At 65.2% G+C, this 26,266-nt stretch overlaps 2 protein-coding genes across 3 annotated transcripts in view; both read right to left on the bottom strand.

Annotated features, from left to right (window-relative positions):
* Positions 1 to 8,971, bottom strand: part of SLC12A5 (solute carrier family 12 member 5) — a 41,783-nt gene extending 32,812 nt beyond the window's left edge. The window contains exon 1 of one of the 2 annotated variants that reach the window (XM_062588936.1): positions 8,869 to 8,971. In XM_062588936.1, the coding sequence (XP_062444920.1) occupies positions 8,869 to 8,971 (103 nt within the window). Of the gene's footprint in view, positions 1 to 7,059; positions 7,147 to 8,868 lie in introns of those variants that run through there. The other variant, XM_062588939.1, reaches the window with a different exon arrangement.
* Positions 8,972 to 10,241: 1,270 nt separating this feature from the next.
* MMP9 (matrix metallopeptidase 9) lies at positions 10,242 to 14,928 on the bottom strand. Its single transcript, XM_062589121.1, has 13 exons — positions 14,749 to 14,928; positions 14,347 to 14,585; positions 13,882 to 14,030; positions 13,518 to 13,646; positions 13,259 to 13,432; positions 12,996 to 13,169; positions 12,649 to 12,822; positions 12,369 to 12,524; positions 11,910 to 12,144; positions 11,638 to 11,777; positions 11,264 to 11,414; positions 11,044 to 11,147; positions 10,242 to 10,882 (listed from the first exon to the last, which is right to left on the bottom strand). The coding sequence occupies exons 1-13, from the start codon at positions 14,920 to 14,922 to the stop codon at positions 10,773 to 10,775; spliced, it is 2,109 nt and encodes a 702-aa protein (XP_062445105.1). The 5' UTR covers positions 14,923 to 14,928; the 3' UTR covers positions 10,242 to 10,772.
* Positions 14,929 to 26,266: the final 11,338 nt, after the last annotated feature.

Genomic DNA, 26,266 nt, shown 5'->3' with positions numbered 1-26,266 from the left:
CTTGGGCTGGTGTGGTGCTGCTGGCAGCAAGGTTTGACATCATCTCTGTATGCTTCCTGAAAGCCACCACCACCAGGGCACCCCCCTGGTTGGGGCACCACATCACCTCTTCCTCCAGCACAGCCCGTGACACCCCACCCATAGTCCCATGGCTCCATTAGCCCATGCCTACAGCCCCACAGCCCAAGACCTCATAGCCCCACAGTCTACAGCCCCACAGCCAACAACTCCACAGTCTGCAGCCCCAGTGAGAGGGGCAGGCCCTGCCAGCCCGTGCACCGTGGTGGGGAGGTGTGGTGCCATGGCAGACACGGGCAGGCCGCGTGGCCGCCGTGCACCCCAGGGCTGCGCCGTGCCCGACCCCTGCCCCAGTCGCCTGCCCGCACATGCTCTGCGACTGTCTCCGCCGTCCCAGGAGCATCAAAGAGCAGTGAGCGGGAGATGACACGGCCTGGTTTCCATGGTGATGAGAAAGGCTCCTTAACTAGTTGGTTGCCATGGCGATTTCCATCGAGCCCGGCTGTCTCAGGACACGGTGATGAAGGCTTGTGCTCTGTTCGGGATGCCCGATGCACACCTGGGCCTGGTGCCCACCCCACGTGGCCCACCGACCCCTTTGGCCCCTCTGCAGCCACCAGCGCCTGGATGGCCTGGCCCGGCCCCATGGCCAATGACGCCTGAGGGGATCCAGCCTCAGGGCCGCTGATGCCTCAGGGGCCTGTCCCAACCCCACAGCCAGTGTCCAGCCCCATGGCCAAAGTCCGGGGGGGGGCAGTCTCACGCCCAGCAACACCTGGGGTGGCCCCATGGCCTGTGTCCCTGCAGGGGATTGTCAGCCCCACGGCTAGGGACGTCTCACGGCCCAGCCCCACCGCCAGGGTCCTGGGGGGGGTCCCAGTCAGCACCATGGAGAGCGGCAAATCCGGGGGTGCAGCCCCACAGCCAGCAACGCCTGCACCCAACCCCACCACCAGCAATGTCATCAATGCCACCAGGAGTGCAGTCACATGGCCAGCAACAACTAGGGGCCCAGCCCCAGGGCAAGCACCCCAGAGGGCCACAACCCCATGGCAACCAATGCCTGGGGTCCAGACCCATGACATGCATCTCAGGGCTCCTAGCCCTATAGGCAGCAGTGCTGGAGGGGGCCCAGCTTCATAACCCAGGTCCTGGGGGAGGCCCAGCCCCATGTCTTGGGTCCCAGGAGGCCCCACCACGGGGTGCAGACACCCCCAGCTCAGGCCCTAATGTGGTGCTGGAGCCAAGCATGCTGGCCCGTCTCTGCTAAACAGAGTCTGGGGTTGCCACAGCAACCAGGTCCGTGCTGGAGAGAGGCAGTGCCTGCAATCTAGTTCACGGGTTTATTTTAAGAATCACTTTGAATATCTGAGTCTCCCCCAGCCTCCCTGAGGGAAAGGAGGAGGGGAGGGGGCGATGCAGCAACACCCCAGGATGAAGCTGCCCTAGCTCCTTCACTGATCAGGGTGAAGGGGGCAATTGGCTCTGAGTGGCAGTGGCCAGATGCTCAGGCTATGGTACGCCCCTGGCCTTCGCATGGCCTATTTGGGGCCAGGCCACCCCACAGCACCCATCTTCAGCCTCTGTACATCCACTCAGAGCATAGCAGTCATCACACGACCAGCTTCTGCCCACCCCACTTGGGGCACACCAGCCATCACATCCCCAGCCTCTGCTCACCCCACTCAAGGCAGCACGGGTCAGCACATCCTCAACCTCTGCACACCCTACCCAACACAGCTCTGTCTTGTTGGTGCCATGACAGACTGGTGGCCTGCACTGGTGCCAGTATGGGATCCTAGGTCAGCCAGATCTGGGAGCAGGGGGACAGGCTAGAGGAGGGCACAGGGACACTCCTTTGTCCTACGGAAGTGGGATGGCTGGTGCAAAGGATGGAGTTTGGGGGGGAGGGAGAGCAGCGAGCTGGGGCATCACCAAGGGGCAAGAGGATAGTGCTGCCCGGCAGCAGACCTGGCACTGGAGTGCACTGGGTGATGGAGCGGGCCAGGTGGCAGAGCAGACCTGGCACTGGAGCGCACTGGGTGATGGAGCGGGACGGGTGGCAGAGCAGACCTGGCACTGGAGTGCACCAGGCAACGGAGCGGGCCGGGTGGCAGAGCAGACCTGGCACTGGAGGGCACTGGGTGATGGAGCGGGACGGGTGGCAGAGCAGACCTGGCACTGGAGGGCACCAGGCAACGGAGCGGGCCGGGTGGCAGAGCAGACCTGGCACTGGAGGGCACCGGGCAATGGAGCGGGCCAGGTGGCAGAGCAGACCTGGCACTGGAGGGCACCGGGCAATGGAGCGGGCCGGGTGGCAGAGCAGACCTGGCACTGGAGCGCACCGGGTGATGGAGCGGGCCGGGTGGCAGAGCAGACCTGGCACTGGAGCGCACCGGGTGATGGAGCGGGCCGGGTGGCAGAGCAGACCTGGCACTGGAGTGCACTGGGTGATGGAGCGGGCCAGGTGGCAGAGCAGACCTGGCACTGGAGGGCACCGGGCAATGGAGCGGGCCGGGTGGCAGAGCAGACCTGGCACTGGAGCGCACCGGGTGATGGAGCGGGCCGGGTGGCAGAGCAGACCTGGCACTGGAGTGCACTGGGTGATGGAGCGGGCCGGGTGGCAGAGCAGACCTGGCACTGAAGCGCACCGGGTGATGGAGCAGGCCGGGTGGCAGAGCAGACCTGGCACTGGAGTGCACTGGGTGATGGAGCGGGCCGGGTGGCAGAGTAGACCTGGCACTGGAGCGCACTGGGTGATGGAGCGGGCCGGGTGGCAGAGCAGACCTGGCACTGGAGGGCACTGGGTGATGGAGCGGGCCAGGTGGCAGAGCAGACCTGGCACTGGAGTGCACCGGGTGATGGAGCGGGCCAGGTGGCAGAGCAGACCTGGCACTGGAGCGCACCGGGTGATGGAGCGGGCCGGGTGGCAGAGCAGACCTGGCACTGGAGGGCACCGGGCAATGGAGCGGGCCGGGTGGCAGAGCAGACCTGGCACTGGAGGGCACTGGGTGATGGAGCGGGACGGGTGGCAGAGCAGACCTGGCACTGGAGTGCACCAGGCAACGGAGCGGGCCGGGTGGCAGAGCAGACCTGGCACTGGAGGGCACTGGGTGATGGAGCGGGACGGGTGGCAGAGCAGACCTGGCACTGGAGTGCACCAGGCAACGGAGCGGGCCGGGTGGCAGAGCAGACCTGGCACTGGAGGGCACTGGGTGATGGAGCGGGCCAGGTGGCAGAGCAGACCTGGCACTGGAGGGCACCAGGCAACGGAGCGGGCCGGGTGGCAGAGCAGACCTGGCACTGGAGGGCACCGGGCAATGGAGCGGGCCAGGTGGCAGAGCAGACCTGGCACTGGAGTGCACTGGGTGATGGAGCGGGCCGGGTGGCAGAGCAGACCTGGCACTGGAGGGCACCGGGCAATGGAGCGGGCCGGGTGGCAGAGCAGACCTGGCACTGGAGCGCACCGGGTGATGGAGCGGGCCGGGTGGCAGAGCAGACCTGGCACTGGAGTGCACTGGGTGATGGAGCAGGCCGGGTGGCAGAGCAGACCTGGCACTGAAGCGCACCGGGTGATGGAGCGGGCCGGGTGGCAGAGTAGACCTGGCACTCGAGTGCACTGGGTGATGGAGCGGGCCGGGTGGCAGAGTAGACCTGGCACTGGAGCGCACCGGGTGATGGAGCGGGCCGGGTGGCAGAGCAGACCTGGCACTGGAGGGCACCGGGCAATGGAGCGGGCCAGGTGGCAGAGCAGACCTGGCACTGGAGCGCACCGGGTGATGGAGCGGGCCAGGTGGCAGAGCAGACCTGGCACTGGAGGGCACCGGGCAATGGAGCGGGCCGGGTGGCAGAGCAGACCTGGCACTGGAGCGCACCGGGTGATGGAGCGGGCCGGGTGGCAGAGCAGACCTGGCACTGGAGGGCACCGGGCAATGGAGCGGGCCAGGTGATAGAGTAGACCCGGCACTGGAGCGCACCGGGTGATGGAGCGGGCCGGGTGGCAGAGCAGACCTGGCACTGGAGTGCACCGGGTGATGGAGCGGGCCAGGTGGCAGAGCAGACCTGGCACTGGAGGGCACCGGGCAATGGAGCGGGCCAGGTGGCAGAGCAGACCTGGCACTGGAGCGCACTGGGTGATGGAGCGGGCCGGGTGGCAGAGCAGACCTGGCACTGGAGGGCACTGGGTGATGGAGCGGGCCGGGTGGCAGAGCAGACCTGGCACTGAAGCGCACCGGGTGATGGAGCGGGCCGGGTGGCAGAGCAGACCTGGCACTGGAGTGCACCGGGTGATGGAGCGGGCCGGGTGGCAGAGCAGACCTGGCACTGGAGGGCACCGGGCAATGGAGCGGGCCAGGTGGCAGAGCAGACCTGGCACTGGAGCGCACCGGGTGATGGAGCGGGCCGGGTGGCAGAGCAGACCTGGCACTGGAGGGCACCGGGCAATGGAGCGGGCCAGGTGGCAGAGCAGACCTGGCACTGGAGCGCACTGGGTGATGGAGCGGGCCGGGTGGCAGAGCAGACCTGGCACTGGAGGGCACTGGGTGATGGAGCGGGCCGGGTGGCAGAGCAGACCTGGCACTGGAGGGCACCGGGCAATGGAGCGGGCCAGGTGGCAGAGCAGACCTGGCACTGGAGCGCACCGGGTGATGGAGCGGGCCAGGTGGCAGAGCAGACCTGGCACTGGAGGGCACCGGGCAATGGAGCGGGCCAGGTGGCAGAGCAGACCTGGCACTGGAGCGCACTGGGTGATGGAGCGGGCCGGGTGGCAGAGTAGACCCGGCACTGGAGCGCACCGGGTGATGGAGCGGGCCGGGTGGCAGAGCAGACCTGGCACTGGAGGGCACCGGGCAATGGAGCGGGCCAGGTGGCAGAGCAGACCTGGCACTGGAGCGCACCGGGTGATGGAGCGGGCCGGGTGGCAGAGTAGACCTGGCACTGGAGCGCACCGGGTGATGGAGCGGGCCGGATAATAGAGCAGACCTGGCACTGGAGCGCACTGGGCAACAGAGCGGGCCGGGTGGCAGAGCAGACCCGGCACTGGATTGCACCGGCGACGGAGCGGAGCCAGCGCGGGGCTCCCCGGCTCCACCACGCCGGGCCGGCAGCGGCCCCTGGCGGGGAAGGTGGGCGCCGCCGCGGGGCCCGGGCCCGGAGCAGCCCCACGGACACCCCAGAGCCCCGGCCCACAACTCCCCGCAGCCCCTGCCAGCCCCATAGACACCCCACACCCTCCGCAGCCCACAGACACTCCATAGCTCCTGCATCACCCCACAGGCACTCCGTAGCCCTCGGTTGTCCCCACAGACCCCCCCACCTGGCCCCATGGACACCTCAGAGCGCCCGGCCCCCCAGGCTCCCCACCTCTGCCCCCAGCCTGGCACGCACGGGGAGCACGCTCCCCAGTAACCCCAAGGGGCATGCTGGGGCCTCCTGGCTGCATGGGGCAGCCCGACAGCAGAGGCCACCCGCAAAGGGCCAGCCGGGGGGTGCTGGGGCGCCCACCCTTGTTACGGCCGGCCAGGCCAGCAAGCGATGCACCCACAGCCGCCGGGAGAGGGTGGAGGCCTGGGGACCAGGTGGGTGCGAGCACGTGGCCACGGCCAGGGGGTAGCGGCACTCTGCCAGGAGCAGACGCTCAGCCTGGGAGCCCTCGCGCACCAAGCCTGGGACGCGTTTTCCATCCCGGCTCGTCAAAGCGGCATGGCTCTCTCTGCGGCATCAGCCCGGCCCCCTCGGCAGGGCCCAGCTGCCCTGGGGCCTAATCCTGCACAGCGCCTGGCACCCAGGGAGCTGCTTGCAGCAACCACTAGCCAGTTTGTTCTGCGGCACCAGTGCCCAGCACCACCTGCTCTGGGACACACGCAGATGGAGCAGGATGGCCCTGCACAGCACCCAGCCACCTGCTCCTCTGGGACCAGCCCAACTCTGTGCCAATACCCTACCGGCCTCTCTGACTCCCACCCCACAGACATCCCCAGGCACCTGCTACCAGTAAACTCTCTCCCAGCCTGCTCTCCAGAGATGCCCATGCTGCTCCATTAACTCCAAACCAACCTTCCCTACTGCCCACCTATGCCTCAGCCACCCATTAAGGGAGCCTCACTGGCTCTTGCCCCGGGATCCTGGCACGGATCCCCTGGGGCATGCCCACCCTACTGAAACCTCGTCCTGCCTCCGTGCCCAGCACTGCCCCATAGCCCCAGCACTTCTGCCTGTGCATCCTGGCAACCTTATCCAACAAAAGTGGGAAGTTTGGTGCCATCTTTGGCAGTGACTCCACCAGGCATGGGGATGCCACCAGGCCAGCTGCCACGGTGATGGGTAACCGCATGGGCAGCACTGGCAACGCCTGCTGCCTCCCAGCGCCACCCCTGCCACTGCCCCGGGATGCTCTGCAGCTCTGCACGACTGCACGTGCCCGGCTGCCAGCAGGAACCCTCCTCCCTGCGGCCGAGGACCTGGACCCTCGTCCTCACACCAAGAACTTGCCCTGATGTGCCTCTCTCATGGCCCCTGACACCCACGCACCATCGCCAGCCCTGCCCGGCCGAGCCGGGAAGGGCCAGGTGACACCGAGCACCTGCCGAGGGACCTGTTTTGTCCCCAGCACTGTGCCGACAGGGCTGCCGTATCCCAGCCCCTGTGAGGGTGGGTAGCCCCCAGGAAACCCCAGCCCCACACCACACCCTCCCCTGTGCATCTGCCCCCCAAGGGAGGCTGCCAGCCAAAACCTCAGGGCCTCACAGGCAACACAGGGCATAAATTGGGCAGCCTTCGAGCTCCCCCGCCCACAGCCCAGCGCAGGGTGTGCGCCGGACCTGGGGTGCGCTGATGTGCTGGTCCATCCGTCACAGCCCCAGCAGGGCCAGGGCAGACCCTGGGGCCGCCCGCCGCCGGGGCTGGGCCGCTGGCTGTCCTCTGCGAGGGCGCAAGGTCGCGGCTCGGCGCGCCGGCGCAGGGCTCCAGCCCCTGGGAGATGCCGCCCGGCTGCGCCTCCCCCGCCGCCCGGCCCCCGGGCATCCCCACCCCGCAGGCTCTCACCTCGGCTCAGAAGCGCTCCCTGCCTGGCCCATCATGCTCCCCAGCGATTAGATTAGCCGCCAATCCAGTAAACCTGTTCCCAGAGGGCTGGCCGCTCTGCCCTGGCTCCGGCTCAGCACGAGCTGTTCCGCTGCTGGGAGCAGCCTCCAGGCCAGGCCCATCCTTGCCTGGATGGTGCGGTGCGGAAAGGAGCCCCGCGCAGAGCCTACCGCCGGCCCCACGGCCCCAGGCGCGGCCCCGCCAGCGGCTGCACCATGGACGGGACCCTGGAGGGAGGAGCCGCAGGGCAAACGGGTGCTGGGGCCCACTCGCCGGGGGACAGCCCAGCCGGAGCCAAGCGTCACCGTCCCCACCCGGCCGCGCGCCACCTCCCACCAGCGCCCTTTCCAAGGACACAAGGTCACAGCTTCGACCGGAGACGCAGCCGCTCTCAGTCGAGTTTCTGGGATCGATACGGCTCTGGTAACAGTGCACAGTCCTGCCAGCGCGTCCCTTGGGCCCAGCGATTGCTATCCCTGGCTGCAGCACGGGGCCCGCCTCCGGCTGCCTGGAGGGACCCGGTGCCCGACACCACAGGGGCTCAGCCGGACCCTGCGCTCTCCCCACCATCATTCCAGCTATGTGGCATCCCCCACCAGTGCTCCCCAAGGAGAAGCAGGGCTGCGCATGTGACCCCCCCCCCCCAGAGAGCCCACCCGCATCCCTCCCACAAGCCAGGCTGCAGCCCACCAGGGCAGCCCACAACGGGGCCAGGCAGCAGGCACATGTGGCTGCACTGGCAGCCCAGGCTCCCAGCCCTCTCCGTCGCGGGCAAGGGCCGAGCTGTGGCTCCCTGATGTCCCTGGGGAGGTGCGGGCACAAGGGACAGCCCTGGGGGGAGACCCATGGGATGCCACTCGCTAGATCCACAGCCCCTGGGCCACCCAGCTCTCTTGGACCCCTGGGCCCCATGAGACTGGAGCAGTCCGGCATCCTGCCCGGGAGACACGGCTGCTCTGGAGACAGCAGCTCCCCAGGGCACGCAGCAGCTCCTGCCTGCTGGGCTGTTCCCCGCCACAACAACCCAGGTCCCGGGCGCCGGCTGCTGCCTCCACAGTTTCCTCTCAAAGCAACAACTTTTGCTCCAAACCGCCAGCGCTGCCACATCAGAGGGGCCACAGCCAAGCTGGGCGCTTTGCACAACAAGCTGCCCACAAGGCCTTCGGGGCAGCCCTTCAGTGAACCTTGGAGAGACTTCTGAGCCAGGGGCCACTTGGCCAGCCCTGCCCCATAGATCCAGCCCCACAAACCCAGCCTCACCAGCCCTGCTGCAGGGACTCAGCCTCATGGACCCAACCCCACAAGCTCCATCCCACTGGTCCTGCCCTGCCGGCCCTGCCCCACGGACTCTGCCTCATGGACCTTGCCTTGCTGCCCATGCTCCACTGGCCTTGCCCCAGGGGCTCTTCCCCACAGACCCTGCCAAGCCAGTGCTGTTCAACAGACCCTGTCTCATGAGCATGGTTCCACAGCCCTGCCCCACAGACACTGCCCCACAGACCCTGTCTTGCCAGCCATGCTCCACCAGCCTGCCCCATGGACCCTGCTAAGTCACGGCTGCCCAGCAGACCTTGGCCCACAGCGCTGCTCCTGGCACTACCCTCGGTGCTGCCCCCCCGACGCTGCCCCCCAATGCTGCCCCCGACGCTGCCCCCCGGCACTGCCCCCCGGCACTGCCCCCCGGCGCTCCCCCAGCCCCCCGACGCTGCCCCTCGACGCTGCCCCCGGCGCTGCCCCCAGCGCCGCTCCGCTCCCCCGCGCCGCGCTCACCTCTGCCGCCGCCGCCGGGCAGGCGGGCGGCCGCCGCCCCCCGCCCCGCCCGCGCCGCCGGGCCCTCGCGGGGCAGCGCCGTGACCGTGAACCGCCGGCTCATGGCCCCGCCGCCGCCGCCGCCGCCGCCCGCCGGGCGCTGGCCGCGGTCCTAGCGCCCCCCGGCGCCGCCCCGCCCGCCGCTGGCGCCGCCCGGGGCGCCCGAGCCCGCCCGCAGCCGGGGCGGGCAGCGGGCAGCGGGGCGGGACGGCGGCGCCCGGCCCCGGCCGCGGCCCCGAGCGGCTCCCGCGGCCCCGGGCGGCTCCCGCGGCCCCGCGGCCCCGCGCAGGGCGGCCGCGGCGGCCGCGGCGGGTTTTGCCCGTCGCCCTGCGCCGAGCCGGCGGCTCTGATTATGGCTCTAATTACAGCCCCATCCTGCCGCGGCCGCTGCGGGCAGAGCAGGGCCGGGCCGCGGGGCAGGGCAGGGCAGGGCAGGGCAGGGGCAGGGGCAGGGGCAGGGCTGTCCCAGCGCCTGGCAGCGGCGGAGGGTCACCACCGTGAGGCGTCCTGTTGCATCCGGGCGGCACTGGGGCAGGCGGAGGGGTGGGAACTGCTGCCTGCACTGTGCAGCTGGGGAGGGCAGGACACGGAGCCCTGGCCTGGCAGCCCAGGCCACGCAGGTGAGGGCCACCTCCCAGCACCCTGCCCTTCTCTCTGCCATCTGTCATCTGCCCATCGCCCGCAGCCCGGGGGGCAGCAGCCCCTCAGGTTCCCACCCAGATGGCCTATCCCTGCACAAACACCCCCAGGTGCATCCAGTGCCACTCACGCCATGCACGTCAGCGCATCCCCACAGTGCCTTCACACTGCTGTGCCCCACACGTGTGCATCCCAGCATGTGACAAACACCCACGTCTCTCACCTCTGGGGTCCCAGCACAGTGGAGCAGGGAGGCACAGGGACAGCGGTGCTGGAGGACTGTGGCCGGGGCGGCCAGGGCTGCGGAGGGGCTTGGGCGAGTGCTGTGCACATGGGGCAGGGAGGCAGATGGGCAGCAAGGACATTGGCAAGTGAAAGGAAACAGGAGCTGGGTGTGGATGGGGCAGGGGGGAACCTGGCTGGTGATGGGGGGCTTCTGGGGCAAGGGGGACACCCCCCGCAGTGGAGTCCAGTGTCCTTTAGGGGATCCCAGAGACCCCCAGAATGAGGAGCATGAGGTCAGCCAGATTGCAGCCCCCCTCTTCCCCACTGGGACCCTCTCCTCCCAATGCCTGTCCCCCATCCATGCTGGGACCCCATGGTGGGGGGGGGAGCGATGCCCCAGGCCCAGCGCCTGGGCATGTCTGCAGGCACCCATGGTCCCCGCTGGCCGGCAGGAGCACACACACACGATGTCCAAAGGATTCTCTTTAATAAAAACGTGCAGGTGGAGGTTGGCAGAGCAGGCAGTAGGCGAGAGCGATGCAGAGCCCCACGTCCCTGCCCGTGCCAAGTCCCCAGGTGCCAGCTCCCAGCTGAGCCCGGGCTGACCTGGCATTACTGGCTCCAGAAAAAGACGAAGTCATTACAGATCTCTGTGCAGTTTGCACCAGGCAAACACCTCTGCGTGGCAGAGCCGTCACTGGCAGGGAGCTGCCTGGGTGCGGGCTGTGGCGAGACTCCCGCTCCTCGGCCAGGGCTCCCAGGAGCCAGGGAGCGTCCGAGGAGCAGCCCCCGGACTCCTCACCCCTTTCCGACAGGGAGGCCGTGAGCCCCGAGCACGGCTGGGGCTGCCCCACACCTGGGAGGATAAACGGGCTCCCCCCCTCCCCCCTGCTCCCAGGCCACAGGGAGTTTGGACAGTGAGAACCAAGAGCCTGGGAGGGGTTGGGAGTGGTGGGCCGGGAGCGCCGTGGCGGCCCTGAGCCGGGCGGCCAGTCCAGTCCTTAGTGCTCCGGGCACTGCAGGATGTCGTACTTCACGTAGCCCACGCGGTCCACCTGGTAGCGCGGGGTCATTCTCCAGTAGAAGCTGCCCTGGCAGAAGTGGTACTTGTCTGGGCAGGGAGGAAGGCAGAGGGAACGGGTTAGTGGGGAGGAGGCCGGCGCGGGACCTGCTCCCAGGCGCGTGGGACGCCCGTGGGAGCGTCTGCCCAGCACGAGGGGTGACGGCCCCCCGACCCACAGGGCAGTCACTCCCCACCGAGGTCCTGCTCACCTTGGTACAGGAAGACGTTGTGTGCATCGAGGGGGACGCCGGTGAACACATCGTCGGTGGCGCGGGGGTAACCCTTATCCACCCTCTGGACCTTCACGTCCAGCCTGCAGGGAGAGCAGGGCAGCGCCCAGGGGCTGCCGTGAGCCGCCCCACGCAGCCCCCAGCGGGCCGGGAGCCGGGGCACCTCCGCGGCCCCGCACAGCCCCGCCGGCCCGCTCACCTCCAGTAGTTCTCCCCGCTGAAGAGCAGCACTTTGCCGCGGCCCCGCTGCAGAGCCCCCGAGATGCGGCCGGCTTCCTTCCCAATGCCCAGCTTCTCGATGCCGCGGGGGCCCAGCACGCTCTTGCCAGAAAACACCCAGAAGTGCCGACCTGCAGCCGGAGCAGGGCACAGGTGTCAGCGGCCCCTCCCGGGGCTTTGCCCCCAGGACGAGCACCGGGGCCCAGCAGAGCCGGGCGTCCGAGGCGCTGGGACAGGACCGGGCTCCTGACACCTGCAGCGAGGTGCCAGTGGCACCAGGCTCCCAGCCACAGCTCCAGCCCTAGTGCTGCCGTGGCTGGCCGGGACCCGGAGGGAGGCAGGGGCAGAGCTCACCGGCGAAGAAGAAGATCCTCTTGGTGAGCACGTCCTGGAAGGCGGCATCAATGACAGCCGGGAGGCCAGGCCAGGTGTCTGTGATGGAGAAGGCACCCTGGATGCCTGATTTCCAGAAGGACGAGCGGGTCCAGTATTTGCTGGTGGGGAAGGTTAGTGGTCTTGTTAACCTCGATGTGGCAAAGCCCCGTGTCCCTCCCGCACCCTTGGCCCAAAGGGCCCTTGATGCCCCCAGCACTCCAGGGCAGGAGGAGCCAGAGTTTGCTGCTCACCCATTCTTGAAGAAGTGCAGCTCCCCGTTGATCTCCGTGATGGCATCGAAGTTCTTCTCCATGCAGGCGTCACGGCTGGGGTCCACCGGGCTGGGCTCTGCCGTGGGCTCCAGTGTTCCCTCCTCTGCCTCCTCCTCCTCCGTGGTGGAGGCACTGCCTGCCTCAGTGGGCATGGGCTGGGGCTCCTCGGTGGGCACAGGTGCAGGAGCAGTGGGCTTGGGGCCAGAGCCACGACCTGAGCAAATATCAGGAGGGGGTGAGGGTCTGTGGTCTGCTCGGAGCAGCAGGGCCGGGCTGGGGAGGCCGGTCCAGCGGCACCGGCAGCGTGAGACGCTGCTGTTGGGCACGTCCAGCCGGTACTGCCCACCATTCCCACAGGGATCAGGGTCTCCAGGGAGGCTGCAGGCAAAGCCGGAGTCGGGGCTGCCTGCCTGGCACCAGCCACAGCCGGGTGCTCACCGTAGAGGTACTGGATGCCCCTGACATCGTCTGCGTGCAGCTGGAAGTCCTCGACGTAGCTGTACATGGGGTACATCAGGGCCTCGCGCACGCTGGAGTGGTCCAGCCCCAGCGAGTGGCCAAACTCGTGGGCAGCCACCAGGAAGATGCTGTAACCTGGAAGCAAGCACCGGCCTCAGCACCCAGCGGGGCGGGAGGCGCCAGCACGAGGAAGCCGCAAGCTCCCCGGCAGGGCACGGCGTGGGGGCACGGTGTGGGGCACCTGGGGGGGGGGAGCTACCTCTGTCCGGGCAGAAGCCCCACTTCTTGTCGGTGTCGTAGTTGCTGGTGGTGGCACACCACAGCTTCCCGTCCTGCCGGCCGGCGCTGGTGCACGCGCTGTACGACCGCCCCAGGAAGGTGAAGGGGAAGACACAGGGGTCCCCTTGGGAGTTCCCGCCGATCACCGCCGTGTCTGCGGCGCAGGGCTCGGTGAAGTGCCGGCTCCCGGCACGCTGCACGGCCCCGGGGACGGGCCCCCGGCGCTCGCTGGCCGGTGCCGGTGCGAGCAGCGCGTCGCCGCCGCGGCCCGGGCCGGCCCAGGAGGGAGCCGCCCCGGGGCCCCGCGCCCCGCTCCCCCGCTCGCACCTCGGTTGGGGCAGAAGCCGTATTTCTTGTCCTGGTCGAAGTTGGCCGTGGTGGCACACCAGCGGTAGCCGTCGGAGCGCCCGTCCGTCGTGCAGGCGTCGTAGGAGGCTCCGTTGAAGATGAAGGGGAAGACGCAGGCGGATCCGTCGCCGTTGCCGCCGTAGGTGTAGAGGACTGGGGGGCGAGAGGGGGGCGAGAGGGGGGTGAGCGGGGCCCCGGCCGCCCCGCGGGCCCGGCGCGAGCCACCGGCCACGGCTACTCACGCTCGCTGGGGCAGAAGCCGTAGGTCTTGTCAGCGTCGTAGCTGGCCGTGGTGGCACACCAGGGCAGCCCGTCCGTGCGCCCCTCCGTGATGCACCGCGAGTAGGAGTGGCCCTCGAAGACGAAAGGGAAGTGGCAGCTGGCCCCGTTGGCGTTCCCGTAGCGGGTCTTCACCACTGCGCGGGGAGGGGGCGGCTCAGCGGCACACGGCGGGCGCCCAACCGCGCCGCGCCCGCACGGACCCCCGGGCCCTGCCCTTACCCAAGCCGGTCCCCAGCGTCCAGAACTCGTCGTCATCGAAGTGGGCATCACCCTGAACCCCCTGGCCGGGGGGAAAGGCGTGGGCCAGGAGTCCATCCTTGCCGTCGAACGGGTACCCGTCGCCGTGCTCTGCAGAGACGAGCAGCGTCAGCCGCGGCGGTCGTGCCGGCGCCGTGCACACGGAGCCCTGGGCACACGCGCGGGGCGCCGGCTGCACACGCAGGCGCTTGCCGCCCCGCCGCCCCGCCGCGCAGGGCGGAGGGAGCCCGACGCGCACGCGGGCGCAGCGGGAGCCGGCTCGGCGAGGGGCACGGCGCGGGGACGCGGCCGCAGCGCTGCCTCCTCCGCAGCCGCGGGACGTCACCTTGGGTGCCGAACATGATCATGATGTCCGCCTCGCCGCTGTATATCTGGGTGAAGGTGAGGGGCGTCACGTCACTCCACACTTTGAACGCTCGCATGAAGGCGTCGTCTATCACGGCACGGTCGAGGTCGGGGGAGTAGTTCATCACCCTGCAGAGGCGGGGGAAGACCGGTGTCGGCACCGCCGGGCCCCGCTCCCGGCATGCGGCGGGGACGGGCCCCGGCCCCGGGAGAGCAGAGCAGCGCCGGTGCCGCCGGACGGAGCTGCCGACCTCGACCCGCGGCCGAGCTCCAACATCTCCCGGCACCGGCGCACAGATCCCGCCCACGGCACCGGGGCCGCCCAGGCCGGCAGCACCGCGGCACGGCCGCTGCCATCCTGCCCGGGATCTCGCGCCCACCTCCGCGCCCCGGGCGACCGCGGCCCCGCAGCACGCGGCTCCCGTCTCCTGGGGCAGAGACTCACCGGTACGTGAGGTCCGTGTGGTCCCATTTGAGGTCCCCCTCGAAGGTGAGGAACTTGCCCACGTCGGGGACGCCGCAGCGGGGGGCCCGCATGGCCTCCAGGGTGCTGGCGTCCAGCTCCCCCGTCTCCTCCAGACCCAGCTGCTTCTGCATCTTGCGCAGCGCTTTGGCCAGGGACACGTGCTTGCTGCTCGTCCTCGCCTCCGCCTCCGTGGTGTAGCCGAACCGCAGCAGGTAGCTCTGAGGAGGAAAGGCAGCCGGAGGGGCTCAGCGAGGCGGTGCGGGCTCCGGGGAGGCTCCCCGCGCTGCGCGCCCTCCCCGTGGCCGGCCTCGGCGTGGGCGACGGCAGCCCCCGAGCTCGGCCGGCCGCAGCCCGCGGAGCGTCTCGGCCGTGCTGCCTCACCTCCGCCAGCTCCACGTCGGACAGGCCGTGGACCAGCTCCCCGGGGAAGGTGACGACCGCCCGCGGCTGGGCCTGGAGAGGGGCCGCGCGGCAGGAGAGGGCCAGCAGCCCCATGGCGAGCGGGGCCAGGAGGGCGAGCCCCATGGCACGGTGCTGGCGGGAGGCTGTGTCCATGCCGGTCCCTGCTGCTCTTCTCTGAGTGCCACTGAGCGCCCAGGCTCCTTTTTATGCTGTGGCAGGGCAGTGAGTCACCCTCAGACCCCTCAGCCCAACTACTCACGCTCCCTTCCCACGGTGACGAAACGCAGACTCAGGATCCTCTGTTTGCTGCTTTAACTGTTTCATCACCTTGTTTACTAAACACGCTTGTTCCAGCCGGGCAGCCACGAGAGGCGTGAGGACGGATGTGTGGGAAGGGAGGATGAGCCAGCCCCACTGCTGGAGCTGTGCTGGGGAGCAGAAGGGAGAGCCCGCAGGACCGGCACTGCTGTGCCTCCGCAACCGAGCAGACGTGCTCGTGCACCATGCAGCCCAGCCACACCTGGCACGGCACAGTCCGGCTGCACTGGGTGCTGCACGGTCCGGCTGCACTGGGTGCAGCATCGTCTGGCTGCACTGAATGATGTGCAGTTCAGCTGCACCGGCTGCTGCACGATCGAGCTGCACCAGGTGCTGCGTGATCCAGCTGCACCGAGTGCTGCATGGTCTGGCTGCACTGAGTGCTGCATGCTCTGCTTGCACCAGGCACCACGTGGTCCAGTTGTACCAGGCGCTGCACGGTCTAGCTGCACAGCGCCTGGCAGGCTACACGGGGCCAGTGCCCTGCCATCCCCAGTGCCCTGCCATCCCCAAGCTCTGCTGTCCCTAGGCTCTGCCATCCCCAAGGCCATGGTCGGGGCCAGGACAGCGGGGGTCTGTGGAGACCACAGGGCCGGCCGGGCGCTCGGCACCCCGCAGCCATGCCCGCGCAGCTCTCGGCTGGCTGAAGCCAGTGCTGCCGGGCTGGATCCCCAGAGGCACCGGGGCTGAGTGGGCAGCACGGGCAGGAGAGCCCCTGCCAGAGCCCCAGCACCTGCAGCCCACCCACCCCGGACGGACGCCTGTCCTGCGCAGGAGACCCTGGCCCAGCGTTTGCTGAGAGCTCAGTCCCATGCCAGGACGCAGTGTCCAGCCCCACATCCCCCACGGACTCCCAGCGGGGCAGGGTGTCCCCACAGGTCCCTCACCCCACAGGTGCCTCAACCCCCCGCGTAGGCGCCCGGCCATCGGAGCCCCGGGCGCCCCCGGGCAGGGGCCGCGCGCTCGCCGCTCGCCCTGGCGCGGGGCGGGCGCCTGGCCCGGAGCAGCCCCGCGCCCGAGGTGCCACCGGGGCAGAGGGGCCCCGTCCTCGCCGCTCCGCGCCGCGCTGCTGACTCAGGTGCCAGCCGGCACCTCCGGGGCCGCACAAACCTCGCCGCGGGACACTGTTTTCCTGCTTCTCCCAAAGTGCCGACGCTTGTGGGAACTGGAGCACTGAAGGGGAAAGCAAACAGGGGCAAGGAGCGGGAGAAAAACAGACGGCAGAGAGGAGACAAAGACACAACGTCAGCGGGGCAGGACGGGAGTGCTGGAGCAGCCCAGCGACGGCCGGGCCAGGCCCCGAGCCGGGCTCCCGTCCCGCGGCTCTTGCTGACCCGGCTGGCCAGGCTTGCCGGGTCCCTCGGGGCCCTTCAGCTGCTCGGGGAGGAGGATCTTTCCCAGCCGCCCGGTCCCCGTTGGAGCCCTGTGGTCCCTGCTCGCAGACGGCCCCAGGCTGCGGCTCTGCAGCCGCCCCCTTCGCTCTGCACAGCCCCGAGATCTTGCCGAGCTGAGCAAACAGCTCCTGGCCTGGCTAGAGGCAAACAAGGTACACAGGGATCCAGCACGACACAGGGACGGAGCGCAGAGTCATGCACCCCGCCGCGGTCCTGCGCCCACACGGAGGAGCCCCACGGCCCGAGGGAGGGCTCAGCCTGAGCGGAGCATCCCTCAGGGGATGCAGGTCCCCGCTCGCTGTGTGGGTTCAGCCCGGGCACGGCTGGACCTCAGCCCTGGCCAGGCTCTGCTGCAGTGCCGGACCTCAGCCCTGAGCAGCCCGGGGAAACCCACGACCCCACATGCAGCCCGGCCATGGGCAACAGAGCCGAAGAGCCGTGGGCACACGGTGCCGCCGGGCAGCAGGGACACAGTGTCCTACTCTACGGTGACTCGATATCTGGGGAGATCGTAGGGCAGAGCTGAGACCACTGGGCAGCTGGAGAGGAAACAGCCACCTTCCTTCTTTGGAAACAGCTCTGAAATCAGCCAGGTTGCCTCACTCTGTCCAAGAGCCCTGCAAGAGCAGCACGCAGTTTCACGGCGGAGGAAGTTGCTCCACAGAGCAGTCTCTGTCCCACTGTCCCTCCTACAAACAAGTACAGCCGGGGAGCTCCTGCCCCTACTGTGGGGCTGGGGACCCCCACAGCCAGGCAGCACCATGCCCACCTCCCTCCTTGTGGGTCTGGCCCCAACCCTGCCCTGTGCATGACCCAGCTCTTTGCAAGGCAGAAAGCAGCCACTGCCCACATTCCTCGGTTAGCAGCCAGGGCCAGGAGGGCTCTGCCAAGGACCACGGCACCCCTCCACCCCCCAGCTCTCCTGGTCTGTCGGGACATCAGCCATCGGTGTGCAGTGCTGGAGCCGGACACAGCAGCTCTGCAGGGAGACAGTGGCCAGGGCCGGCTGGGAGCCGGAGGGGATACTGCAGAGCCCAGCTGGGAGCTGACCCTTCCCTGCCTCGGGCTTACCGCACTAATGTCCCGCTCAGCATGAGCGTGAAAAAGCATGCCGGGGAGCGCACATGCCCAGGACAGCCCGGACAAGAGCACGTCTGACACCTGCTCTGGGGCGCAGGCAGAAGGGCGACCCTGGTCTTGCCTTCCCGGCACTGCAGCAGACCCCCAGGCCTTTGCCACACTGTCCGCACCCCTGGTTTCCTGCGCAGGCAGGACCCTCAGCCTGGGCTCTCCACCGCGGCACTGCACCGTGCGGCACGGCACGGCACGGCACGGCACTGCCCACAGGCGGGCCGCCGGCTGCCAAGGCTTCGCGGGGCCACACGAGGGTCCTGCCTGGAGCCGCAGCAGTGCTGGCCAGGACTGGGGCTCAGAGGGGAGCCGAGGCTTGGAGCAAGCGACGGCAGCAGGAGCCAAGAGCCGTGGGGCTGCACACAGGCCTGCGCACGCCCCGCGCCGGTGGCCCGGCGGGCTCTGGGGCGCACCGCGGGTACGTGGCCAGAGCATCGGCAGGCCGGGTGGCTGGAGCCCGGCGGTGGGCAGGCGGCGGCAGCGCCGTGCCCCAGGCTGGCCTCTCCCACTGACTCACAGCCCTGCTAACCAGCTTCCTTTCTGGCACTGGCACCTGGGGATTTTTCTGGTGACTCTCCAGAAGTCTCTGCAGGGAGAAGGGGCAGGGCTGGAGCCCCACTGAAGGAAACTCCCATGTCTGGGAGCGCCAGGAGCATCAGAGCCGGGCAGGGGAACTCCAGCGGGGCCGGGGCCGCCAGCGGCGTGCGACAGGCGTGCGCGGCTACCGGCACGGCTGCTCCGGCAGCGCAGTCCCCTCGCGGAGCAGCCCGGGCCAGCCCTGCCCTCGGGGAGCGGGGCAAGCCGCTCGCGGACAGTCTGCGAGGGCTCACGGAGGGTGCAGCAGCTGCTGCCCCTTGTGCAGCCCGTGGAAGAGGAGGGAGAGGATGACGTGCATGGGCAGCACAGCAGGCAGGAGAAGGCTACAGGGTGTGCAGATGGGAAAAGCTTTTTGCTCACAAGGGACCCCAAGAGCAACCAGGCCCAGCGCCCAGCCATGTGCCCTTTACACCCAGAGCCTTTCTGAGGATGAATGACATGGAAAACCCATTCAGATATCCTTCATCCCAGCGGGCTGCCTCAGCCACGAGGCTGTCTGTCACCACCACTGCCACCAAAAGGGGAAGGAACATGCCAACCGCAGCCACTTCCCATGGCCTTACTCACGGCAGCCTTCCTCGCACAGACAGACACGGTGGGAAAGACCCTCCTGCAGGAAACCAGTTCTGGGAGCCCAGCTGCACCGGATGCCCGTGCCCGGATCCCCTGCCGGCCCTGGGGGAACAGCCCGGCGGAGCAGAGCTGGTCAGGACGAGGGCAGGATGCAGGCAGCACCCGCAAGGCCGCGCGCCTCCAGCCCCAGCCAGTTGGGAGCTGCAGGTCGGAGTTGGCACCAAGGTTCGGGAGCTGTCCGGAGCCCCACAAAGCACTGAGCTGTTCCCGAGGCCACCAGTCCCCAGCAGAGCCCAGTGCTTGCTGCAGAGCATGAGGGGCTCCGGGAGCTGGGGCTTGCCAGGGCGAAGAGGGGGGCACCAGGGTGACAAACCCAGCAGGAGACCCAGGGGTGTGGGCGGGCAACGCAGACGCCCGGCTCCAGCACCTGCTGCCTCGCCGGCTGGGCCGGAAAGCTCAGCCCCCACTGAGACCCGCGGGACAGGAGGGGATACGGGCGCGGGCCGGGGGACGGGCATCGGCCGCTGCCGCGGCGCAGAGCCAGCCGCGGGCGCCGGGGCAGGTGTGCAGGGGCAGCGCGGCAGCAAGGGGAAGCGGCTGCGAGGGAGTCAGCATCTTGTGCAGATGACGCAGCGCAGAGTCAGGGGAGAGCGCAGCTCAGGTTGCCGCAGAAAAGCATAGTCTGCGCGGAGCGCAGGAAGCTGCTCACAACCTGGCAGGCGGCACCGATCACTTAGCAGGGCTGTGCCAAGCAAGCACGGCAGAGCCAGGCACCCCGGGCCAGCGCGCCGGGCACTGGGCACACGCCCAAGCCGTGCCAGGCAGACCCGGCGGGAGGCTCCACTGCCTCGCTCGGCCGCGAGCTGCAGCACCTGCGACCCCAGCCCTGCTCCCGCAGCCTGCCCTGGCCCCCGGCGCCAGGCCCAGCCCCACAGGCTCCCCCACAGCCCATGCTCGACTCTGGCATGGCCAGGGGAGCAGAGCTGCCGCCCACGTGCCAGTTGCCAGCCCTCTTTACGATACCGTGTCCCAGGGCACAGGAATGCTTGGCATGAGAGCAAGACCAAATGCACACGGAGCCGTTCTGCGTCAGAGGCTTGGAAGCCCCATTGCTCTTTATTCAACAGCTCTAGACAGAAACAACATTCCTGCACACGCTTCCCGTATCTGCCGCCCTGACACCAGGCACCGCGTGGGCCAGGATCACATCCTCCAGCTGGGCCCAGGACCCTTCTCTGCAAACCGTGCTGTGCTCAGCTCAGCTCCCAGGTGTAGCTGGCCCCAGAGCTTAGCTTCAGGCTAAGCATGGCACACTCCTGTGCGAGGCTCCTCGGATGCACCTGCCATGTTCCCTGCCCAGACCCTTTCCAGAGGCTGCCATCATCCTGCTCGTCCTGTGTCCTGTCCAGGGAAGTCCCCACCCTCTCCAACACCAACCTCCTGTGAACTCCTCACCCATTTGCCCAGACAGGCATCCTGCCTGGCATCCAAGCTACCCGCTCCCAGCCCCAGCACTCAGGTTAGCTGCTCTCTGCTGCCTCTCAAGTCTGGGAGAAAGATGACACTGCCTGGGTGAATACTCTCACCCCAGAGGCACTGAAACCAACACTGCAATTTCATCACTCAGCAACACCAATCCCAGCTACAAATTGCACATGACGGATTCCCCAAGTCATCATGCAGGCTGCAGGCACCAAGGTGGTTGGCACAGTCACCATCCTACATCAAGCTGGGACATCCTCCGCCTCCACATCTTCCCCTTCCTCCTTTCACACCCTGGGAGTCACTGGTCTGTTTGGGTCCTGCAAGGATGCTGGAAAAAAATATCTCCTATCCAGCTAAAAAAATGGGGTGGGGGTGAGGGGAACGCACACTGCCCCACACCTCCCACTCCATGCAGGCACACGTGCTCCTCATCTCACCCAGACCACCATAGCTACGTAGCTGCACTCCCCACACGGGCCCCAAGGCCCCACCCTCGAGGAAGCCTGCTGCAGCGCTGAGCCCTGTGGCCATGGCTCCATGGCAGCTGCTGCCCTGCAAGGCCACAGTGTCCCACCCTTGCAGTGTCCCATCCCTTGCCAGAGCACAGGGACAGTGCTGCAGCTGCCGGACCAGTGCACAACCCAGAAGCAGCCTGTTGCACACAGCACTTGCTGTGTGATACAATACCTGCAATATTGCAGGCTCCGTAGGACAGTCACAATATTTGCACTTCGAGATCTGATGGAGAGGAAATCGCACTGCTGTTTGCCGGGACGCCCTCAACACGGGAAATCCTTGAAAGGCTTGAACGAAGAGTCAGCTTCTACCAGAGACCTTTGTAATTGCCTGTGTATTTGAAATGAGGGGAAAACAGTCCAGACTAGCCTATCTGATGGAGAAGCATGCCAAAAACCCAGAATGAAGGTGCCAGCAGCTGCAGGCAAGACAATGGCCATAGGACAAGGGTACAAGAGCTTCAAACACCATGAGGCTCTTGCTAACTTCAGGGACAACTGCGTCCCATGATTTGGCTTTGCTGGAAATTCCTCTTCTATCCCATGAACCTGGTCCCATTTCAGCTTTTGCCTCTGGCTTTGGTAAACATTTGTTTTACTAAAAATTCCCACTTACCATGAGAACAAAGCATACAATGAATTCAGTGGTTTAAGAGGGGTGCAGAGGCTAAGGACTGTCCCCTGCCCCTGGCTCTCAACAGGCTGCACAGGACAAGCAGAGATTTTGTCACCAGCTGTGGCTTTGGGAAGGGGTGCACAGGGACAGCCCAGCTGCCTCGCTCCTGTCATTCCTTCGGCTACCTGGGGATACCTGCTCGGAGGTGACCTGCTGCATCAGGCCAGCTGAGATTGCCTGCAAGGGGAACCAAAGGGCTTAGAGCTGTGACAATTTAGAAACATGAGTCACAGCGAGACTGAGACAGCTCCCCACAGGACAGACAGAAGGGGCTGCTTCAGCCACTTGCACACACTTGAACCCCCAGGACACGCTCCCCCAGCGGCGGGATAACACACGGGTGATGGAGCCAGGGCCGACAAGGTGAGCAGAGTGAGACGGGGCTTGGCAGCCGCAGGCTCGCTGCGGGCACGTCAGTCAACACGGAGCGCGCGTGGCCAGCACTTTGTTCCACGGCGGTGCGGCAGGCGCAGCAGCTGTCTTCTAAAAAGGGAAGAGCAGCAGTTGTGACAATGACGGTGAACTTGCCTGCTATGTCCAGCACTTTAAAGGAACAAAGCTACACTTAAAGCTCTCTGGCTGTCAGAGACAAAACAGTTCTAGTAGCAAGTAGCAGTGGTGGTTTATAGAAGGTGAAATATTGACAAAACGGTTTTTATTTAATTGTAAATTACAAGAAGCAGAAGGAAAAATAGTAGATGCAACATACTTGGATTTCAGTAAAACATTTGACAACTGTTCTAACAGTTAGCTGCCAAATTAATTCAGACCGGCTCAGTTATCAACACAGGCATATGGACAAAACTCTGGCAGTCCTGGGAAAGGTAAACAGCACGGCCATGAGCTGAGGAGCTGCCCAGCAGGGCTGCAAGACCCTCAGAGGCGATCTTTAACATGAGGACGAGTGCCACAGGAAGGGGGAAAAGGGCAGCCGGCAAGGTGTCCGTGCACTTGGACTGGGATCCCCTGGGTGTACTGACAGCAAAAGAGACGGGACTGACAAGCTGGAGAATGCCCGTGACAGCCACACGCCATTTCCAGAGCAGTGGAAAGGTCCTCAGCTCAACCCTGTGTCTTACAGCCCCCTCCTACAGAGCACAGGCTGACGGACCAAACAGCAGCATGAACAGCACCTGCACCACACCTGAACCCTGCGTAGGTAGGTTCCAACGATAACGCAAATCAGAGTGGAGATGCAGCCTATGACCACCAAGAACAAGGACCAGCCGTGGCCATGGCTTTGGGCCTGGAGTCCCCCCCAGCACAGATCGGTGGTACCAAGCTCCCCAGCACCACTGACTTCCAAAGAGTCATGGGTGCAAGGCAAACTCCTGCACAGATATGCTCAATGCAGACGACAGGAGCAGCAACGCACGGCTTTAAGGGCTCTGAGGCCCTGCTACACACACAGTTCTCTAACCCACCTTGTTTATTTTACTTATATTTCAATAATTTGCTGATTACTCTTTTTTAAACTAACCAGCAATGATGAATCAGCAGCACAGGAGAGGATGGAATCCGGTGGCCTTGGACCGTGGCTCCCGAGGTCTCAGGTTCTGGGAAGGAAGCCACAGGATCACTCTAGAGGGAGAAAAAAAACAACCAGCAACAGCAGTAGTTCTGGCACGCGAGGAGGGGCCAGGCAGGGCCACGGCCTGCTGCTGTTTGCATTTTAGCAGCCCCAAACACATCCCGGAAAGGCCTTCATTGATGCTGAAGCTCTGCAGGAACAGCAGCCACAGCTCTGACCCAAACCCAGGAGCGAGGCAAGGGCAAGACAAACCAGACAGGCTGCTTATGACGCAGTTTGGCACCACCATCGTGCCAGGTTGCGTAGAGGATGGTGCATGCAAGTGGTTCAAGAGACAGAGCAGGACACACGGAGGCTGCCTTTGCTCCCTCCTACAGACAGGAGGAATGACCAGAGCAGTCAATGAGGGGGACCTAGGCTACACACTTTGCCCAGAGCTGGCTAAGGCACCTCAGAGAGCATCTCCTTGCCCCAACGAGGGCCCATTCCCAGGGGGTGGCTGAAGTGTTGCTGCTGCTCACAGCAGTCGCATGCAGTGCCGCCGTGGCCTGGCCAAGCTGGGGCCAGCAAGCTGCCCTCTGCCAAGTGGACCTGGGTAAGGTATAAGTAGCCTTGTCCTAGGGCTTCACGGGCTCTTCTGAGACCCTGGGGATCAGCTCTGAGCTGCTTCTCCCTCTCTTGGGACTGCCGTGCCCAGGGTTATGTTACTTCTGATGCCACTGGTCCAGCCACAGCCTCGTTAGCCACAGAAGATGAGGTATCACACTACAAAACTCCCACCCATGCCCATTACACAAATCCTAGCTCCACAACTAGTGCTAGAGGAAGGCTGCTCCCTCCAGAAGTGCCCGTGGCCCAGCTAGGCCTGTCCATGAGGCAGACGCATCAGAGCGGTATCTAGGATGAGGCAGGCACAGCTTGCCCCACCCAGAAAGGAGCAGTATAGCAATCGCCCGGAAGTGTCCCCAGGCACGTTCAAGAGACACTGTTGATGGGAAGGAGCTGAGTGAAGCAATCTGGTGTGAAGAAAAACCCATTTCCTGCAGCAAGGGATGTTTTGCTCAACGTTTTACAAAATGTGCTGATGCAACTGCCCTCCCCAGGTGGGTTATAAATACAAGCCTGGTTGATGTGGATTAATGCCCTACAGCTACACAAACATCTCTAGCAATGTTTTCTTTAAAAAGAAAGAAAAGGAGGGGAGGGAAGAGCATAAGAGGAACAGCACTGGCTACAAAATCACTGACGATGAAAGCCCAGAGGCTCGGGTTGCAAGAGGTTGGAAAGGCACTGCCCTGGGCACAGAGCTCAGCACAAGCCACCACCTATTCTGGGACACTGACTGAAGTGATTAGGTCACGAAGAAGCTATTGTGGCAGCACTGCAAACCCACGACATGGGTCAGCACAGCCAGCCAACCACTGCTCAGAGACAGGGCACATCAGCAAAGCCAAAAGTTGCAAGTGAGAGCAAGATCACTGATTAGATTAGCTCAGACACAGCAGTGCACTCAGTCTCGGTAGCTTGCTTGGCAGTAGTTCCTTCCAAGCGGGAAGACACTGAGCTGGGAAATCCTCTTCTCCTGGGACAGCCTGTCAAAGCAGCTGATCACTGATCCTGTCAAAAATGAGCTTCATAGCCCATTTGAGTCTGTAAGGCTTTACTCTCAAGGCACAAGTGTTTATATTGCCCTCTCCCCTTGTTCCCCAAAGGCCTTTAACCTGGTATTCCCTCTTCTCAGACACATGTGCCTAGTCACATCCAATTTTTGGATTCTGTAAGCCTCTCACTGTGAGGCATTTTCTTTGGCCCTCAGATCACTTCAGACACTGAGCTAGAATTGCAGAGCATTATCAGAAAGGAGCTATGTTTTCAGACCAGAGCACAGGAATTATGCTATGTCTGGTGTGGAAATTCTTTGCTCACTGTTTTTTGCAAGCGTACTGCATTTTTAAAAGGAGCTAGAATATCCATCTCAGAGAAGTTCTCCCTAACACAAGCCTTTGAGCCAGAGGACAGGGATTATCTCTGCAGAGAAACAGGGAAGCTTTAAGCAACTTTCCATTACCACAACCAGTATCAGAGGATCTGCACCTTGGGGTTCTCAGAGCTCTGACTACTTTGCTACCTCTCTTCCTGCCCTGGAGCCACCGTTCATCAGGAAAATTCCCCATTCATCTCAAAAAGTAGCTGAATGAAGGCAAAAGAAAGGGGACATGCTAATCTGGCATAAATTCATCCTTTTTCCTCTACCTGGGATGCAATTTCTGACAGGAGTCCCTCTGGCCCACCCATCTTCTGACAGACATGTCAAGCTTTTGTCAAAGAGGATGCACAAGCACGCTCCAAATCTACACTCAAATCTTGCTCAAGGAACACAGCACAGGGCACCTTTGAGCTGACACAAAGGCATGCTTACTACAGAGAGAAGCTGTTGGTTGCAGGAGCCCTCTGCATCGTCCCTGACTCCTCATGCTAGAGCCACTTCCCCCACAGCAGCTGCAGAGCTATGCAGGCTTGCTTTATGGAAGATAAAATAGGGGAGGAAAAAAAAAAAACACCTTGCTGTCTCTCAGCTTCTGGCAAGGATGGTGAGCTCAGCATCGGGCTGCATACAGCAGTGGAGGATCCAGACTCAGCCACAGGCAGCATTACTGTAGCAAGAGCACTTCTGCAGCCAGCCCCTTATCTCATGCCTCACTCCAGCTCGGGGATGAATTTCAGCGATGCGGTCACACAGTGACAGATGAGGGCATAAACCTTTCAAGGATGTATTTAATTAGGTTGAAAAAAGGGCCGGAAGATAATGCAAGTGTGCGGGGTTGATGGCACAGCGGGAGCTCCTCTGCTGCCCCTACCGGACACACAACGCCTGCCAGGAGGTCTCACCCGATGCGCCACAGGGCGGGAGGTGCAGGACATCAAATCTGTCCCACTGCCCCAGTGAGGAGCACCAGGTTCAAGGATAGGATAAATCCAGCTTTTGGGATCCTCATCTTGGATCAGAAATGCCACAGCCAAGCACCACAAAGCGCTGACCCAGCGCACACCCACCCAGCTGCTACCTATTCACTCAGATTTATGGCAGGCTAACTCCAAACTTACAGACTTTGTGCCAGATGAGATATTGTCTGTCCTTCTGCAGCTGGCATAAAGTCAGTATTGGCTTTGTACTGGGTGTTCTGGCCAGTGAGACAAATGCAATTGCACGCCCACACCTGGTCTAGATGAAGTTGTACTGCTGGGTGACTCAGACTTAATGGCCCTGGAATCAGGG

This window comes from Rhea pennata, chromosome 16, assembly GCF_028389875.1.
Source record: "Rhea pennata isolate bPtePen1 chromosome 16, bPtePen1.pri, whole genome shotgun sequence".
Lineage (NCBI taxonomy): Eukaryota > Metazoa > Chordata > Aves > Rheiformes > Rheidae > Rhea > Rhea pennata.
The sequence above is the reverse complement of the archived record's forward strand: the minus strand, read 5'-3'. Positions and strand labels throughout refer to the sequence as shown.